Source organism: Lonchura striata, chromosome 3 (genome assembly GCF_050655825.1).
Source record: "Lonchura striata isolate lonStrDom1 chromosome 3, ASM5065582v1, whole genome shotgun sequence".
In the NCBI taxonomy this organism is placed as follows: Eukaryota; Metazoa; Chordata; class Aves; order Passeriformes; family Estrildidae; genus Lonchura; species Lonchura striata.
The window spans coordinates 44474051-44494394 of NC_140705.1; the positions used below are offsets into that span (position 1 = coordinate 44474051).

Below are 20344 nucleotides of genomic sequence, written 5' to 3' on the forward strand. Positions count from 1 at the left end.
CAGAAAGCTTCTCAGAAAATAACATTTGTGACAAGAAAAATAACTTACTTTGTATCTAAACCTACATAATGACACTTAATACATTTAGTCCTTCTTTCCCCCTTTTCAAGGGGGAAACTCAAGTTTTAGGGGTGATTCAACAAGGAGAGAGAAATTTGGAAATTATTTACATTATCAAAAGTATCTTGAAAAGTGACAGCCGTGGGCTGCAAATGGACTGTCGGTTTTGGTCCTTGGGTTTGTGGGCTTGAGAGAATCAGCATAGTCTCAGCATAGTCTCAGTTAAGTATGAGGCTTCCACCTAAATTTAAATTATTCAAAGCAATTATTCAAACATCTATCTATTCAGTGTAGCTAATCACTAGTACTATGTGTAATTCAGCCAGCCACCACTGCCTTGTCAGCTCAGTCTTTGACATTCAGATTTTCATAAATGAGGTTAATGGTCTTAGTTAAAAGAAGGTACTAATTTTGTCAGGAAGTTTGTAGGATGCTCTTTACAGAGGTAAGTGTCATAAGAAGGAAAAAAGCAGCAGAGCTGAGTCTAAGCCAACTTGTAGCTACCAAATAGCATGAAACACTAGAGCAGATTGCTACTAGAATATTCTGGAATCTGCTGTCAAGAGCATCTGGATAGGCTATGTCACATTTGGAAGACTAAGGAAGCTTCTCTAGCACACTTCCTTCCTGTATAAAAGACAACTTCAGCAGTGCTGCCTATGAACTGCAGTTCAGCCACCCAGCACCTGCATTGCACCAGTGGTCAAACCAGCACAATGCTACAGCTCACTCCTCCTTCAGTGTTCAAGGAAGTGGACTATGATCATATCTTACAGCAGCATCTTCCTAATTCTATTTGTAGATCAGAACTATTTTAAGTTAGGAATGATATTATAAAATAAGTTATGTAATATTTCATTTCTCTATAGGATGGCATAGTTTTCACTACCTAGTTGATGCTTTTCATGCCTGTCAGGTAGAAAGGTACTCTTTTCCCAAAGTTATTAAAGTCACAAATCTCTTGATTGCCTACTGTGAGTGGTATTCTAACTTCAGCTCCACAACACAGGAACAACCTTTTATACCTTTATGTGTTCTTTAATACTTGCAGAGTGAGTGACAGCTTCTAAGGGTATTTAGTGCTGGCTGTTAGTGATACACAACTACATTGTGGAAGAACATCACAGTGAGGCTGTAACACCAGATCACTTAGCATAGCCAAGCCCCTCCTCCTGAGAAAGCATGAGACACTCCACACTCAAGGTCAAGAGTGACAAAACATTTGAAGTGCATTTTCACTTTTATTTCAAAACTTTAGACAAGTTACTTTAGTATATAAATTCAATTTTTCCTCTTACAGAATATAAAGATAATTCCCTCATTACTTCAATATAAAGTGTTTTACAAGCTTGAAGACAATTGCATAAGTGTTTCTCATACAGGATATCAGAAATAAAGCAGTCTTTCTACAGACATTCAGACAGGTGACTACCTCAGAAACAGCATAGCAGTTTAGTCAAATACAAGTGAACATGTGACACTACATTTGTGAAAGTTCAAGTAAGGCCAAGTCAGTAAACATTGTTAATTCATTGCAAATAATAGTGGAAAGGTTTGTGAGACATTGCAAGGGATGGGTGGTTTCATAGTATAATACTCTTAAATCAAAGATTCAGAAGGATTTAGCTATAAGACAAGTGAGTTCTTAAATGCTATAAAGCATATGCAAAGACCAAGCAGTGTACTGGTGTTAGTGAAGACTTCGTGCCTGTTCATCCTCAGCATGCTAAGACAAACTACAACCTCTTAAAACCAAGCATAAGAACCACTAATATATATGAGGAGATGTTTTTAAAATTCAAGTATGTCTTATTTTGGAGGGTGTGTAGTTTTTATCTATTACTTCATCTTGTAAGAACATGTGAAGACAACGCTCGTTCTGTGCCAATGGGTGGCCTGCAACCCTGCAGAGAAAAAAACCAAGCATTAGTATTAACCAATTGAGCCTACTTGCAGCTATCCTGCAGATCAAGGTTTTGTACCAATAACCTGTTGTTCTGCACTTGGACACAGATCCTACTTTCACTTCACTGTTGGCAATTAGAATGCTGTCTAGTAGCAAGACTTATCAGGCTTCCCCAGATGAAGTTAGTCCATAGGAACCCTGAGCTACCTCTGATCCCTTGGAAGCATGTTACATCATCTGTCACCTGTAATTGATGAGACTATCCAAGTAAGTGCTCATTCTAGCATCAGGAAATACAGAGGTAAGAAAGGCAGGGGGATTTTTTTTTCAAAGGTCTTAACACCTTTGCCATTGGATACCCTTTAAAGGCCACTTATCCCCTCCATTTTCAGTGTCACTGAGCAGCAGCTCGTTGTGGCAGAACAGAAGCCTGGCTCCAGCAGGGGGTGTGAAGGCTTTCCGAAGGCTCAGGCACTGCTCCAGACAGAGACTGCACCCTAACCAGTGTCCTGGCCTGTATGGACAGCACTGCACACAGCCAGGGATTACTGGCCCTTCTGCTCATTGCACATGTGGTAGCTTGCAAACACAAGAAACAGAGCTTGCCTTTTCTAGGAGACAGCAGCATCTCTACTGTAGATTTAATTTAAGCTGAAAAACCATCCTTGTAACAGTAAAGGAGCTGAAATTGAATCAAGAGACACTCACTTGGAAGAAAATCAAAAAGCACTGCCCTTGAACCTTTAAAATGCCATGTAGACTCCTGTGTAGGCAAAAATCCAAAAGAATCAGATAGCTGAAAGTTCATCATTTATGGGCACAAATACCTAATACAGATGGGTTTGAAAAAAACTACATCCAGTTGGTCAATCAAGACAGACTTCTTCCTTTAGGAGAGAAAACCCCTCAGTACCCCAAGAGCAGCTTGTGTAAACCTCGTGGCCTCCATATCTGTCAGAACAATTCTACCCATAATGGAAGGCATCTGGTTGAACACATGCAATACATATTCAGCTCTAATGGTTCATCACCACTTCCATGCACTTCTGTGCACCTTCTTACAATTTATCTATTAGTGCTTATTTCACCACAGAACACGCTCACTTGTCACTACTCACCTGTCATTGAGGGTGACCTATAATGAGGAAGCTGAGCTCTCCTATTCTACATTGATGGATTATTTCAAGAGCAGTTATAAAAATGTGTCCATATTGCCAGATTCTAGAAAGAGGCCAGCAGTCTCAAGCACTAGTTCACAAGGATGACAATCTAGAGTAAATAGTTTGAGTTTCTTAACCCATCAGAATCAAGTTACTGATGTTAAACCTCAAGGAAAAGATATATAGGAGAGGATGAGGCAACAGCAAATTCCTTCTTCTTTTCAGGAAGGCTTGAAAATTGGTGGCTGAATTGCAAAACTAGATCTGATCTCTGATTCAGCTCTTGGTTTCATAGGAATACCTCACTCTGCATTGGCTTTCCCTCAATAGTTTTCACCAAGGTGACATTTACACATAGTGCCTGCTACTTCATGAATTTTCACGTATCTCAAAGTCAGGTCGAGGCAGACAAGAGTGTTGAGACATAAGCACCCTTGTGAATGTCACTGCATGTAGTATCAATGGTGGTGCCAGCAAAGTGACCCAAGAGAGCTGATTCAAGCTGCACTGTTGTGATTCAGATTTTACATCTAGAGGGACAAAGCTTCTCAATAAAACCCATCTCACACTCTTGAATATTTAGAACCAGCATCAGTGTACCAAGTTTTTTTTTTTGTTCCAGTGGTATCGGTTATCTGAGGGACTCTTTAATTCTAGAAGCAAAGATTAGCTTTGATTATGCAATGACATGAATGTACTATGCAAAGACCTTCAGGTGTAAGTTCACTAGTACCCACAGTACTTGGTAGAAGCCTTAAAGCTTTGACATGGTTCAAAACTTTAGTAATATTTACCTAATGAGTTGGTCATGCCATTAGAATACATTGATGAGTTAAATTGCTATGATTTGTGCCTGGAAAGATTTATTCCAGATGTACTCAACTCTGTCACTACATTAATACCTACATTAATCTCTGTTTATGTTTTAAAGGAAGAAAAATTAACCGAGAAGTTTTACACTTCCAGAAAATCTATTTATTACTTGCAGTAGGACTGAAAAATGGATACTGATAAACTGGCCATTCCATTTCTTCAGCTATACAGAGTTTTTCAGAGTCAGGGTAAGGTTACTGTTTCACATCAGCTGCTTCAGAACAACAATAGTCCTCTTCCATGCGTATTGCTAGACTCAGCATACAAAACTTTCAATAAATGCACTTTTTCTCCACTTAAGATAGAGTTCCAAGTCTGCATGGATAAAGGTTGTACTTTCAGTCATGACTGTCTTGATTTTACAGCATGAAAAAAACCCAAACACATTCCATCTTACTACGGGATGTCTTGGAAGTTCATTGCACTTGTCTCTGAACAGCAAAAAGAGCAGTCTGAAGTATTTTGCCAGTTCAGAACCATTCTAAAATGAGTCAAGAAGCAACTATGTGAAGAAAAATTTCAGAGATTTCATATGGTCACATGTACTTGGACAGGACAGACTGTTTTAATCAACTAGTCACTTGCACCTCCAAGACACATGTCTGAACTAACAGTAACTGAAAAATACATTTTCTTAAGTTCTGGCTCCTCACAGGCATCCTCTGTTCCTGTTAAACAGCATTACTATTGAACGAGTTTAGAATGCCAGGGGAACTGACAGGCTTGAACTCCCTGAGGGAGCAGTCCCAAATGCAGTTGGTCTGAACAGCGTTAACCAGAAGAGCTGGTTGACTGACAACACTCCTTACCCCCTGTTTGAATCTACACTGTTAAAGAGATTAAACCAGCTACTCAGGTCAGTGTACAGCCAGTGGTTAGTAGTGTCAGATGGTGGAAAAAAAATTATAAGACTATGTTACTATAATTTCTGCTCACCCTTTGAAAGGCAGGGACAAAATCCAAAGTGACTATTTCAAACTCTGTGTGCATACCTCGACTAGTGTTTTTACTTCAGAATCTTCAGAAAGATTCTCAAGATGATTAGAGAAAATATGCATCATCACACAAACTTATAATACCTCACATCTGCAATCAAAGTAAATTGCAATAAGTCCACTGTAAGCTTTACTGTCCACCAGTTGGAAGATATCTTTCCAGAAATTATAAAGAAGAATTTTTTTGAACACTATAATTTTAGTAGCAATTTGCATACATTAACAACAACACTAACAGTCATTTCAGCTGTTCACATAAGCACTAAGATATCCAAACTAAACATGGGATGAGTAATGTCAGTACATCCTACTGCAAAATTATGTGGAAGTCAATATTTTGAACCTAGTGCAGTTACCATCCTTAGGAGGATTAGTAGCTTAACTTCAATTTTCTAGGGCTGAGCTCCAGGTTTGTCTCTAAATAACTAGATCCAACACTTACTTGTTTATGAATTGTTCAAGAGCCTGCTTCCTTTCCTCTATAAAGGAATCGTCAAATATACCATCATCTCCTCGGAAGGGGAGCTGGCGGAGAAGAGCTTTTCCTGGTAGAGGTGGTACCACAACCTGAAAGATTTACAGAAGTGTCCTTAAGTGCAGCCTATAAGCAAGTTCATCCACTTCTTCCTCCCAGAAGACTCAACTCACCAGTCACATTCCTACTGAAGTAATACAATATAAGCAGAGAAGAACAGTACTTGCCCACCGGGTAAGCTGAAATCAAGTAGTTTATCTCTGAATTAACTCAAAACTATTAAAACAAAAATCCTCTGGCATTGCAGCACTGAGGCTTGATAAAAAGACTGATACACTGGTTTATTTCTGGGCATTTTCAACAACAGTATCTGCTTTATATGATACATGCTTTATAACATAATGAAAACATTTCAGCATCATGACTGTCTATGAAGAGTTGTATTTAGTTTTCACTTTACCCACCTTGCTTTCTCTTTCTAGTTCATTCCTTAGCCATTCAAAGTCACTATATCTTCTTCTGACTGTAGATTCTTTCAGTTTGAAGATCGGTAGATTTGTCTGAAAACAAGAACACAAACTATTGATTAGACAAATTGGAAGTTTTGATAAGCAGAAGAAAGAACCAAGCTGTTAAGTTATACAGTAGCTCCATTTAAGCAACAACAGCAGTACTGAGAAACATTCAAGATACACAAATAGAGATAAGGCTCTAAGCTAGGTAAATAAGCTGTGTGTCAAACTGCATTGCTATGAGCCTCATTTATATGGTATCTCAATTACTGGTACTTTGTGATCATACCACCAAACAGAAGATCTGATTTGCTGGCCACTGGAGATGTTTCTACGGTTGCAGAAGCATCTGCTATTCTTACTGTCTTGGGAGCTGGATTCCCAAAATATACAAAATTGGAGGTGGGGAGGGAAGGGGAAAGAAATTCTTATTCCACTCAAGTTTCTCTTACTGCATTCAAGGGAATGTTTCAGATATCAGCACAGGACATTAACCAAACTTCCTGTACTTTTCTACTCCCTGATACAACATGGCCTCCAACATCTTCAAAAGCAAAACCTGTAAGTCTTACAGTGAATCCATCCAACTGATAAAGCTTTGATAGCACATGCTACCAAGTTTGGGTAGCTCCAGAGAAGCCATAAGGTTGAGATGCATTACAACATTCAGTGCTGAGGAGATCAGACTGACTAGAGTTAAACCAAGCAGAGCATGATTAGGGAGAGCTTTGCTGAACAAGGCTAGGAGGCAGCACCCAAACCTAACACCCTTGAAAGGGATATCATATGGGAGCAGGTTATAATCCAGCACAAGACCATGTTAAATACACAGGCACCCTGCTAGAAGTCCTTATACTAACTTGTGTGAGAACCTCCATTACTTCTGGTCATTCTTGGGGTGCAGTGTTATCCCACTTCTGCAATCCAACTCGCACATTGTTTTAAAAGTAGACACGGAGAGAATCCTCTCCTACTGGCATCCTGGCTAGAACACTAAAAAATTGTTTCTAGGAGTTATGACCTCCTAAAAGAATGACTGCTGGTGTCAGACTGCAAATTCAATAACAGTCTTTGTTACTTTTAAAGAAGCCTCTTGAGGAGCACCCTAGGAAGCTGATGCTCACTTGGGACTAAAGTTACCTCCAGCTTTCCTGATAGCAGATGCACAGTAGTCATTCTTAGCTACTGCCTTTTACTCTTTGTTGTTTTGGTTTTTATTGTAGGCCACCTAACTCAGGATCTGGCCACTGTTTGAGTAGATACCCCTGTACAATATCATTTGTAGCATGATAAGCATGATATGCTTAAGCTATCACTAGGGAATACTTTTGGCTGCTCAAAATAAGTTTAATTGCAGATATTGCACTAGGCAGGTCCATGACTATGGGTCATTGTATTTCTGCCAGTCAGTACTGGCTGTCACACAAAAATACTTGATAAGTATTGATATCACACAAAAATACTTGATATCACACAAAAATTACTTGATAAATTAGTTGTGTATTTTCACATGATGCAATGCTCATAATTTACAAGTCATAAAGTATAGAACAATTATTTTGTTACGGTATGTTACTGCTAAAAGTTCTCTTTCCCGGGTAAAATATTGTTGATTGTGCTAGCAACTAATAATAAAATTGCATTTAAAACTTATGTCAGAAGTCAGGCTTTATAAATAAACACTCTTGTGTCTATAGTAAGAATACTATAGTCAAGAGTGAATGTAGCTAAGTTCCCCAGAATGCATGAAGGAGATTCCCAGAAGTTAAGTACTGGATTATTTCCCTCTGATTTCAGCTACTGTTTTTTAAACCAAGTTCACCATTACACAGTACAACATCAATTCTTTGTCAGTGTCTCAGGTAGAAAGTCCTTTAAAATATTTAACATATAGGTTCTCACCTGCAGAAAATATTCATTTCTCCTCTCAAGTTACTGAAAAAGGGATTAGAACTGGATAAAAGCAGCTAAAAAATGTAAGTTCCCAGGTCTTCAGGAACTCTTTTCATGCTTCTAGGCATGAAGTCTATAAAGTTAATCTCTAAATAACATATCAGGCTTACAAGTACAATGTGGGGGTAAAAGTGCCAGTTGAGCTCACTTTACCTTCTACATTCCCTTTTCAACATTTGACATGCTAGCCCAGCTAGCAAGTTGGAGAAAAGGAGAGAGTTCTTTGCTTTCCTTGTGAATTGAAAAATCTTCTCAAATTTTGTTCATAAGTACTATAAATATTCAGATTGTAAAGTATGTCAAAAGGCATAGACTAAATTAAGTGTCTTACAAATCACAACTTGACAACTATATTCAAAAACAAAGCACATGTTTGCCTGGTCTGGATATGCACTAGAGCTATCTACTGAGATAAATTTCTAAACCTCATGTTTCTTTAAACTCAGAAACTGCAGCAAGTCTCCTTCCTCTAGAAGTAAGTACTGAAAGAACAGTGTTCCTAAGGTAAGCAGCTGTTAGGAAGGATCTATTTAAAAATGTAATTTGAAAGTCCTGTTTTATACTGCTTAACCTATTTACATCTTAGATATTTTTTAATTCAGGCTATATTCACATCTGAAGTTACTGTATGGGCCTTTGTCACTAAGGATTATTGCCCTGTTTGAGCAAACCACCCTTTGCTTCAGTAGGATAGGCTTCTGCACACCCTACCACCTCCATCTCCCATGGACAGAGTTTCCATTAAGCAAGCCAGATGCCTCCTGAAGCATGGGCTTTCATTGGACAATAATTTGGTAGAAGGAGACAATCCTGAAGAGTCAACAGAAACTTTCATTTTCTATTAAATTGTCATTTCAAGACAAGTCAGGCTATCAAAAATGTTATTCTCTGCTTGACATTTTATCTTGAGTTATCCTTGTTCAGTCACTAAGGTGCCACCAGCTATTCTAAGCACTTCCTGTACTTTGGTTGTCTGCTAGAACAGAGAGAAGAGTAAGGCACAAAACTTTAAGTCAGGCTAGTTTCATTTTTATGAGCATTTCTGCCTATGCTCATTCAGCATTATAGTGTCAACCTTCTGGCCTGCTGAGCTGCTAAGTCTACTATCACAAAACTCATGACAGCATGAAACATGGAGCAGCCCCTGGAGCACAGTTCATTCCTGTAATAATTTCAGCTCAATTTCTGCAGCATTTTTTTCTTCAGCAGTGTAATAATTATGACATTTATTGAAAAAAAGAAATCAACAGCTTCCTAGTCCAAAATCGTGCTGCCTAGCAGTTTGAATGCAAGCTCTCAATCTGAAATGACTAAGCATCACCCAAGATGTTAGGCAACTATAAGTCACTAGTCAGAATTGCAGATAAAGCACTGTTGTAGGAGGACAAACAAACCAGTTCTGCAGAAGTCACACACAGCCCAAAATCCAAAGCCATAGAAAGTCAAGACAGATTTTGTGTAGCACTGTCTCTTTATTAGACTGTATGTAGACACCATTAGGCTTTCTCTGGCAACTGTCAAGCAGCCTGTATTCTGCTGGGGCAGTTAATGGCCAGACAGTACACCAAAATAATGTCAAAATTGGTGCCAAGTTACATTACATAATTAAACAACAGGTGATAAACTCAGATCCTTAAGTCACTCCTGCATTTGTCCACTCAGATGCCAAACAAACTTTCTACAGTCATTTGGCTAGTGCTTGACAAACTAGAAATGAGAACCACTGTTCCTTACTAACAGACTTCAGGGCAAAATCTGTGTTCACAGTAAGCATGTTTCTTCAGCTTCATTTATGTTACTGTAACATTCAACTTTGAGACAGACTCTAAATTCAGGATATTCCCAGTTCACCTCAGAAGCAAATGACAATCCTAAACCAGTGGCTTAAATAACCAGATAACAGTCTTCCAGCTCTTAATACAATCACTCCCCAAGCTATAACCAGTTTGAAGCTACAAAAATTGTTTATGTTTGCAAGTGAAGAGAATTTCACAAGCAGAATGCAAGTAGTTTGATTAGTAGTCATTACTGTCCATTCAGTTTCAGACAGTCATCCAAATACAGCTATTCTGGTAAAAAAATTACCTTAAATACAGGAGGAAAACTACAGTAATTTGTTTATAATTAGTTTAAATTAATAAAATAATTCTAAGTATTTTTAAGTCTTAGTTTTTAGACTAGCTTGTCCACTGAGTGGAAAAGTCTTGCAAATAGTCACACTTGCTCCTAAAAAATTGTTTGCAGGCATAAATCAAATGCAAATAGCATTTGGGTTCCTTCAAAGACCATGCTGACACTCCACAGGATTGTATGACACTGCAGCCCAGTCCATCCCCACAATAGCAAACTCCCCAGATCTTGCTGTTTGGCATAGTTTGAGGTAAATTGGGTTAATTTCTTCATCTGCCACCACAACACTCATAACATTGCCCGTATCTTCCACTCCTAACAGACTGAGAATAAAGCTGCACTGTTGCCACAACACCTACTTTGATGTCATCTTTTCAAGTAGATTATGGTAGCCTTGAGAGAACTCTATTTCCATTATAATAGAGTGAAAGAAAGCACACAGCTCACTTTTGATAAAAGTTTGTGGCTTTGACTCTCAGAAGCTAAATTCAAGCATCTTGACTGTCTCATGTAAGCTGCAATATTTGTTAAGAGCCTACACCCTTTGACTACATTTACAGTCAAAGGGAGCTCTGGGGTATCACAGTAAATAGCATTCAGGGTGGATTAAAAAAAAAAGTATTATAATTTTCTTAACATAAGAGCCTGCTGTCATTTAGTACAAGAAACTGGCTCCAGCAGTCCACTGTTTTTGCAGAAATCTGGCCAGTGGTTTGTTTCCTTCCCGACTCAACATAAGCAGCTACCTCTCAATTTCCTACAATTATAAAAAGCAAGAAAGAAGGAAAACATGCTTTAAACTTCAGTTTCTAGAACTTTAGATTTTTGCTGGGTATATTACTGCAGAAAAGTTCCTTCCCCACTGCAAAATGTCAGACAAGAGACTGTTATTTTTCTAAGTTTCAATCCTTTTAATCAAAACAGAGTTTTATCTCCCCTTTTCTCCATTTGGTGTCCAGATCTACTGAAGGTATATAATATAAAATAAAAATAAAGAGAGCACTGAAAAATCTGACCATGGAAGTTTTAAAAAATGCTGATTTAAACCATACCAAGAACTTTCAAGCTTTCCACTCTGCAGTACTGGAGCTATGGAACCAGGATGTTTTTTACCCTGAAGACTAAGACAGTGAAATCCTAATAGCAACATAATGACAGAGATTATCATAACCTTTGCCAAATCCAGTGCTTTGAGTCCAGAGTTGCTCTCTGAAAAATGAGCATAGGGATGCCCATATTTTTGCCAAAAAGCATCTATCATCACCTGAACAAGTTCAACATCATAAACAGCTGAATTATGGTATGTCACAGTTAAGACTCTAAATAGGGTGAGTCGAGAAACAGAGATTGCTTAATGATTCTTTATTCTTCAGGCTTCATGCTCAGAAGCCAAAAATAAAAACTGGAGCCTGCTTTGAGGACATATTTGGTCAAAGACTTTTACAACACCCAGACAGAACTAGTAAATAGATCAGGGTTAGCAAGTCAAATCCTCCTGTGAAGTACCAAATATTCATCTGAAAGAGAAAGGCTTGCTACTTTTACACATTTCAAGGTGTAACTGCCATATGGCTCTAATTTGACCTACTGTAATGTTCTTACTCATTCCTCATTAGGAATGACTGAAAAGGGATCACATTAAGTTGATGCTTTAACATAATTTCTGACATCTATCACCTACAGTCAAATGGGGATAAAAAAATTTCAGTGAATTACTGAAGTTGCTAATTTTTTATCAAAAACTAAACTTTTGATATGCTTTGTGAGCTAGAGACTGTATAGCATCCCTATACTTCAAATACACAAGAAAAGAAAGCAGTAAGTTAACTAGCTTAAAGATGGGTCTACTAAGTAGCAAAAAATTCTCTTCATATTTCCAGTTTTACTGGAGCAGTAACACAACATTCCTAAGTAGCCACTAAAAGCTATAGAAAGGCTTCCAACTCCTGTTCATTAATCTGCAGCATATCTTAACACTCAGAGGGTGCTACAGCTTAGGCCTACAGAAATAATCTCTAAAGCTTTATTTCCAGTTCTAGAGGTGGATCTAAACCACTGAATATATAGCTTCATTTTCTTCTGGATTTTGGAATAAAACTGCTATACACTAGCTTACAGTTATACTTTCAAATAGGCTTTGTGGCCAATACAAACTATACTGTCATATGGGAGAATCTTCTGGGGCACAACATAGATTTTGAATTGGATTCTTAAGAAATAGCCATAGAAGGAACATTTTATGGATCTGTTGGTAAAACACCTGTTTTATACCTTGACTAGAAGGTTAGAGCTTCTCCATCCTTTTTATGTTAGAAGTTAGAGCAACAATAGCAACTTCAGACCCTTTACTCAGTGTTACAGCTCCACAGGGTATTTGGATTATGCACTTGTTAAAACAGCCTCCAGTAGTGCAACTTGCATTGCTTTACCAAGTGAAGAAACTTTAAATAAAATACTTCCCTTATTGTTAGAAGACATAAGCCTCTGCTGAATCATTTGTTTCCCCAGATGAGAAGCAGCAGAGACCAGACTACTCTAAAGTTCAAGCTGACACTTTTTCAGCAAGCCATCTAAAAATAAACATGTATCAAAACTCCCTGGCATCACATGCCTACCTGGACTACAGCCATCTGTCCTATAAAGATTAGTCATTGTTCCATTTGATTTGATCTGTTCTGCACTATACTAGAGTGCAATCCTAAAACATGACAATCAAGGCCTGCACTGTATGCACTAAAATAAAAGGAGTGCAAGTCATTGGTTAAATGAATATATTAACAGAAGCACTATTCAAAGACTTGGTTATTTTACTTACACAGTAACAGGTATCAATGCTAAACTAGTTCAGTACCTTTGGACCAGCCTCTTAAACCTAGTTTAATTACAAACCTGTACAGAAAAAAACCCCAGCTGCTCAAGAGGAAATCCACTTTCCTTGCTTTGGAAATTTCTTTCATCCAAGCCATTCTACTTCTCCGTCTCCCTTATCAGTGCCCTTGGAAATTCTTAGCCTTCTACTTATCTTTTTCTGAATTACTGCTTGAAGGAACAGCTAATGTTTGTGAGGATGCAGTAATCAGGCTGTAGAACAGAAAAACAGTCACCTGAATTCAGTGCATTTTTATTCTTTGTAGAGGAGTCTGAGAATACCTAACTGGTAGCAGTATCTAGAATATTTTAAAAGCATAATTTACTACAGTTAGAGCAGGCTTGCAGTGTTATGCAAGATTTGTGGTAGTAGAGAAATAGAGAATTACTGCTGATTATGCATCCATAAACACAGATTCACTGAGTCAGTGTTTAGTCATGACTCCTCCACAAGCTTCAACTACTAAACTGTATAATGCTGAAGACAACTACAGGAATGGCACATTTGATTCTTTTAGTGGTGGGGGAAGAATCTGCAGCTTCAAACCCTGCAAAACATGAAGGACAGGACATCTGGAACTGTTCAAGGACAAAACATTTCAAAAACATATTCAAGAGCACCACTTTGCAAAACATGGCACAAGGTAAGTGCTTTCTGAACAAGTTTGACTTTCAGTTCATTTTCTGTCTTACTCTGACTTGATCACAGCAGATCAGACTTCAGTCAATGAATCACAAGTCAGACCACTATCAACATGCTGAAATGTAAATATGGTACCCAAACTAGGTCTTGAAAAAATTGGTTAAGGAGAGACAGGACTTTCAAAAGCAACTTGAGTTCAGCAGTACTCAGTTAAACTTCCCCAATTCCTTGAAACCGATACTATTCTTAATACTGCAAGCACTTCACAGCCTGTGTATTCATTTCCTTCCCCACACTGGACCTACACAGTCAAGCACCTCTGCAGGTCCACAGAAGTCTTTCTCAGAAGATACAGGAAACCTGACTGGTGCCCTAAAGAATACTGGTGACACCCAACCATTGCATTTCACAATGGAAGCACAGCAAGACATTCCCACAAGACAAGCAAATGCACTATGGAATACCAAAAAGCAAAGGAATACTTTGGTGCCAAATTTAGTAATACTGATTAGAAACAAGAGGCCATTGAACATTAAAGAACAGAGCTAAGATGACAAAGGCTTTTAGTTTGGCTTTAGTTTGACAAAAAAAGAATTCTTTAACTATTTGGACTAATAGCTCCTCTAACAGGTATTTTATTATACTTCTGTCAGTTTGAATATCAATGATTTCTCTGCAAGTTCTCACTAACCATAAGCAGATAATTTAACCTTTCAGTCTAGGTGACAAACCCAACTGAAATGGGCAGTGCAGAAGTTTTACTTCTACAGAAACAAAACCAGATGAAATAGTGTTAACAGTTTATTTCCAGATCACTGAATATTCTGAGTTCGAAGGGATCCACAAAAATCATGAAGTCCAACTCTTAAGTGAACAGCCCATATAGGGCTTGAATCCACAAGCCTGGTGTTATTTAGCAACATGCTCTAACTAACTGAGCTATTCTCAGGGTTGCCAAAGGGATATTTCCCAAAATGTAGCAAGTGCCTGGATATCCATATGCTTTGCTGACAGTATTCTAACCAAAGTGCTCATCTCCTATGGCACTGCCTTTACATGGTGTATGGCTGTGACATGTGACACCAGCCACTGGATCAGCCAGCTTGTAAAGCTTAAGTCTTGTCTCCTTAAAGGATTTAACAACTGAAGCTATTGCACAGAATCTGCTTGAGCAAAGACCTTCCTTTTGACCCACTTATCAAGAAAAATATGTCTCAACTAGAGTAGAAGACAAATGATACCTGGAATTGGACTGAGGACTAACACATGCTGTAGGATGCTAATATGATAATTGTAATTTGCTCTGTTCGCTTCCTGGAATTCAGAGAGAGAACTGACTTTTAGTTAATAAATAGTAAAGGTATTTCCATGCTCTCATTCAAGAGTGTTGACTTGAACAAGCCCACCCTGAAAAGGTTTAATAATAAGAAGAACTAATGAAGACTTACAAGAAACAGCATGCAGGGGTATTTACACTGAGAACTTGACTTTTGGTTCACATTTTTCCTCAAGAGGAAAGGGCAATTAAGTAATTTACTGTATTCCTTTAGCAGGCAGTCTAGTTGATTATGCTAGTATTAAATGCTGCACAATCACTATATTGTGATCATCTAGATACCTTCAGATGAAATAAGTACTTTATCAAGTTTTATTTCACTAGACAAAGCACTTAGAGCTTTATACCCTGCTGCATTGTTCCCAGTCTAACTCACCCTAAGCCTTCACACACAAAGAACACCTCAGAAAGGTACAAATGTTCTGTCTGATGCTGCTGATGAAAAGCAAATTCTCAAGTACACTGTTAAAAATATGACCTGTGCAAATTTGCTATTTTAGCACAGCAGGATGGCATTTTCTATCACTTATTTCCAAGCAAGATATTTGATTTTCATTGCTAGGCTGTACTGTAGTGGCACATTGCCACACTGTGTGCCTTATAGTGGTTGCTACAGTAGAAAGCTTTCTGTCATCACCTTGTCCAGCTTGCCAAGAACAGACTGTTATTTAATGCACAGACTCAGGCTCAAAAAGTCAATACTTTGGCCAACTGTCCATCTGTGAAGTAAGCTGCCTGGCTAGAAGTGCTGCATAGGGTCTATCTGCAGCATTCCTCTCAAGTCTCCTTAAATGCTTGTCAAAGCACCATGCAACTACCCTAGCTCACAGCCACTCTGCACAGAGCTACTCACTGTGACAAACCTTCCTAAGTTCCAAAACACTACTGCCTTATGCAGTAGCGAACTGCTGAGCAGTCTACCCAAAACCTTAGAGTTCCCCATCAGGCCTTCTGACTTCCACCAGAACTTGATGTGTACAGCATTACAAGAACTAAAGCATGAAGTTGTTCCACATGCTGCTTTCCAGGCAACAAATATGCTTCAACTGCAGTACCAGTAGAAAGCTTGCCAGTGAAAGTTTTGGGGAAACTCTGCATTTAACACACATATGTTTTGCAATATACTTTTTATGAGATATCACTTCAAGAGTCTGCTAGCAAGTTCTTTCCAAAAAAACCCAAAAGTGAAGCTTTGAGATTCAGACAAAGATAGAATTACAGAGTCTGTAAACACCATGACAATGGTACAAGTGTAATTGTCTCAACACAAACTTGAATTTCAGTGTCCTCTCTGACAATGTTTCTGGCTTACAATGATCTCCAGCTGTAACATGAGGCTGCAGTCCTTTAGCTTTCATCAGAATTTGGCAGCAATTAAGCCATCCATTTCTGCATGCTTAACATTTTACTGCTGGTGTTACTTGAAGACACAGCCCTTCAGATATGATACAGGTAACTCACACCATCTTCTCAGGTTTGCTCTGCTGCTGCTACCAGCACTGTTGAGGGAAACTGCACATCAGCTGCTATCTTCTTACTTTCTGTGACCACAGGCACCTGTCAAACCACAGAGGCCACTGGTGGCTATTGTCAGCCACACTCCAACAAGCAGCTTATGGTACTAGGCCTATCTTTCACAAATACAATACCACAGCAATCCACGTTTGAATTCTTCCTCTGTGCTGAAATTCCTATTAAAGACATGGTCCATGTTCTGCTGAGAAGCAGTTAATTGATGCAAGTTTAGACAGTGAACATAATTCTGCATGACTTGTATTGCCTGCTCTGTAGCCTTCCAGCACACAGAGACATAAAACGCAAATTTACACAATTCCCAAGTTCATGTAGCTATGAACTATGTATGGCAGTGCACAGCTGGAAAGGGAATGATCAAAGAGACAGTCCTGTACACTGGCATGCACAGATGCAAGCAGGGAGGGTGGAGGATGCAATGTTTACATAGAAGTCAGTCTGGGAGGAAGACCAGAGGAAGGTCACAGTACTATCACAGTGTACATTTGTTCAAATCATTCTTGGTCTTCATTACAACAGGAATCCAGAATTTTCTACCCCAAACACGAGGAGGGCTAAGACTAATCTGTCTCAAAACCTGTTTTTCTGCTTCCCTTCCTGATGAAGAACTTCAGCTGAGTATTTAAAAAAATTGTTATTTTTTTAATCACAGGAAGTTTGACATAATTCCCAAGGCCATATCATGGCCAAGACCCTTTTGGATCATCTTCCCTGGATCCAACCATTCCAAATGCTCAGTCTCATGGAAAGAAATGTCATCAGGAATTCAGGTGCAAATACTTTCCAGCAAGACAGAATTACATCTTTCTTCTAAGTGGATTGCTAGGGTTCTGATAAGAGCAGTGCAATGCAACACAAATCTGCAAGTTCTAGTTTGACTTCACACCGAGGCCAAACATAAGCTACAAGCATGTTAGTTTATTCTTCCTGCCCTATAGACACATCCTGAAACACAGAAATAGCTACTGAACATGACAGTTTATAAGCATCAGAAATAAGGAAGTATCCTCCCTAGTAGCTTTAGATTTCAGGTGATTTTTCTTTTTCAAGTAAGGTTACACAAAGCTGGCGACTTAGACCTTTAAAACCAGAAAATTCACACAAGGTTAAGCCTTGTCTGGTGAATTTCAGTGACTGAAGCAGCAGCCCTCACCTGTATCCTTCTCTGCTGTGAAGAACACATATTGCAGAGAATGTCTGCAGAGAATCAACGAAGCTTCATCCTTTATTACTGACTGTAACAACTGACCAGGTTCAATCGTATATAACAATGCAAAATTATAACAGAGTTCAATTATAACAGTGCAAAGCTATACAAGGTAGCAGACTCAACTACATACTATAAAAAACCCCCTCATCTGTAAGTATCCAACTTTCTCAACCCAGTTTATTTCTAGCAATGTAAACCTAAAAGGGTTCCCTGCCTCAAGGCCCTACCAGACACAGGCAAGGACTGTGCTGCAGACATTGCATTTTTTTACCATTCCTCTGGGCCCTGTTTATGAAACTAGAAAGGCCAGAGAACACAGTAATGACTTCACATAGCTTTTCTGAAGCTTAAACCTTTGGGGCAAGTTACTAAACACAGCCCTTCAAGCTAGGAAGGATTCTAGTGTTATTAAGAAGAAGTATTTGACAGCAGCACATCGTGAAAAACAGCCCTATTTATTAGGCACTACAATTTTATTTCAGGTACAAAAAAACCAGGAAGCCCTCCTCCATACACACACACACCTTATCACTTCAGCTGGCTCTGATCTAAGCGCAAGTGCTCACTTCACTATGTACTTTTTTGAGGCCGCTGGAATCCTGAACTTGACCTCCTCGTCAGGGCAGATCCACCCATATTACTCCATCTCAGAGACTGGAGAGTTTTCTCTCCTCTATTTACCTGGAGACAGACCAGCAATTGCTCACAGTACGGCGATATTTCAGCCTGAGAGCGAGCTTTACACGGCAGAGCCGAAAGAACACTGTCCTTTGGTTAGCTGAACCGAGCTATATCGCTTAGCTACCGAGAGCCCGTCACAGTTATCACCCCAGGCCGAGGATGGAGAGTGCACTGCGGCTCTGCCGCCGCCCCCAGCGCCCCGCGCCGCAGTAGCCGTGACACGGGTCCTGAAGGACACGGCGGCGGAGCCCGGCACCGCCAACCCGCCAGCCCCGGGCGGCACGAGAGCCCGACAGCGCCAACCCGGCTCCCGGGCTGGCCGGGCCGGCGCTCCCTCACCTTGACGCGGATCTCGTAGGTGGTGAAGCGGCCGCGGCCCACCCCCACCGTCTGCGGGTTGCCCACGTCTATCTCCAGGAAGTTGCTGGGCGGCCCGTAGGCGTCGTTGAGGTTCTGCGGCTTGCTGATCAACCGCCGGGTGTCTGCGATCGTCTCGGCCATGGCGGAGAGGGCGCCTTCTCCCCTGAGCCAGCGACCGAGCCCCGAGCGCCGCTGCCGCCGCCACCCGCGCCGCCCGACCGCCCGCTCCGCGCCCAGCTGACTGCCCGACTACGCGAACCCGCGTACACCGCCCTCTCGCACCCGCAAGGCACGCTGGGTAATGTAGTTCTCGGGGGCCGCCCCGCTGGCTCCTGCCTGGCGTGGCTGCCCGCTTCTGAACTACACGTCCCGGCAGGCACTGGGAACGCGCCGCGCTGGCCGAGAGCGCTGATTTGTCAGGCCCGCCCGCCCCTTCGGCTGGGTGCGGGTAGCGGAGGGGGTGGAGTTGGAGGGGCTGGCTCGGCTTTTCCCGCACATCCTCATTCTTCGGGGATTGGAAAGACTGGGTAGGAAACGCTGTATATGCTAGGTGTTATGCAAAAGGAGTCAAAGCGTTTGCCCGCTGTAAACGCCAACTGGTGGAGATGCCCACCAAAAGCTTTGTGTTGAAAACAAAGTCTTTAAGTCACTGGGTCAGTGCAATCGAGGCGACGCTGTTGTTTGTGATAGCCTTAAACCTTTCAAAACTTACTGCAATTTTAACAAATGTTACATATTTAATAAAGATAATACCAACGGGGCCAGATTTTATGTCCTCGTAGCTTGCAAAGCTAAAGAGTTAAAGGATAGCAAAGAAAAAAATCTGTTTACATAGTAAGTTAGTAAAATGGCTTGAGAGAGCAAGAAAGGCAGTGAGGGAAAGGGAGAAACAGAGCTGTCCCCTTCCAATACATAAGGTCTTTATTTCTGATTATCTGATTAAGAAGGTAGTGTGTTACAATAAAAGAAGTGTTTCCGAAAGTAGTGCAATGGTTACCTAGAACATCAGTGAATCGAATTTATATCAATCTGCTGTTACGTCTAAATTTTTCTATCATCTTGGAGGACTTCAGACTTTTAAAATACCTGTTAAAAGTACCCCTTCAATAATTAAATGCATATATAATTTTCCTTCCATCTTTTCTTATGAGAGAGTTCTAGTAATGTTCATTTACTATCCAGGCTGTGTGAAAGCTATTGATATTTTTTCCAAAAATCTGCATAGGCAGTAGGTAAAATGGCAGGCTGCCCACAAATCACATCAAAGATACACAAATTTAACATCTGGCAAGTTTAGTTAGCTATTGTCTATGTTAATAAAAAGGTAATCAGAAAGCAGAGATGATTCCAAAGTTCAAAAATAGTTCATTCCCATAACCAGTATACTATGGGTGATTTGCTTGGTAACTTTTCTGTGAATTTCCTTGTCATCAGTCCTTCAGTGTTATTTCTCCCACGTACTAGATCACCTTTCTTCCACTAATAGCTGTCAACTATTCACTTTATAATTATAAACAGAAATGAGGCTGACAAGAGTTTTACAAAGCAGGAATGAAGAGGAGATTTACCTGAGTTATACTAGTTATTAAACTGGTCATGCTGCAAGGCAAGAGAAAACTCATTAATTCTACTGAGATTACATATGCATC

The 20344-nt window shown here is 39.9% G+C and overlaps 1 protein-coding gene across 1 annotated transcript; it reads right to left on the reverse strand.

Moving 5' to 3' along the window:
* Positions 1-1281: 1281 nt before the first annotated feature.
* On the reverse strand, positions 1282-18938 carry SNX3 (sorting nexin 3). Its single transcript, XM_021553831.4, has 4 exons — positions 18675-18938; positions 5934-6029; positions 5437-5561; positions 1282-1964 (listed from the first exon to the last, which is right to left on the reverse strand). Exons 1-4 carry the CDS (start codon positions 18834-18836, stop codon positions 1859-1861), a joined length of 489 nt encoding a protein of 162 aa, XP_021409506.1. The 5' UTR covers positions 18837-18938; the 3' UTR covers positions 1282-1858.
* Between the last annotated feature and the right edge of the window lie 1406 nt (positions 18939-20344).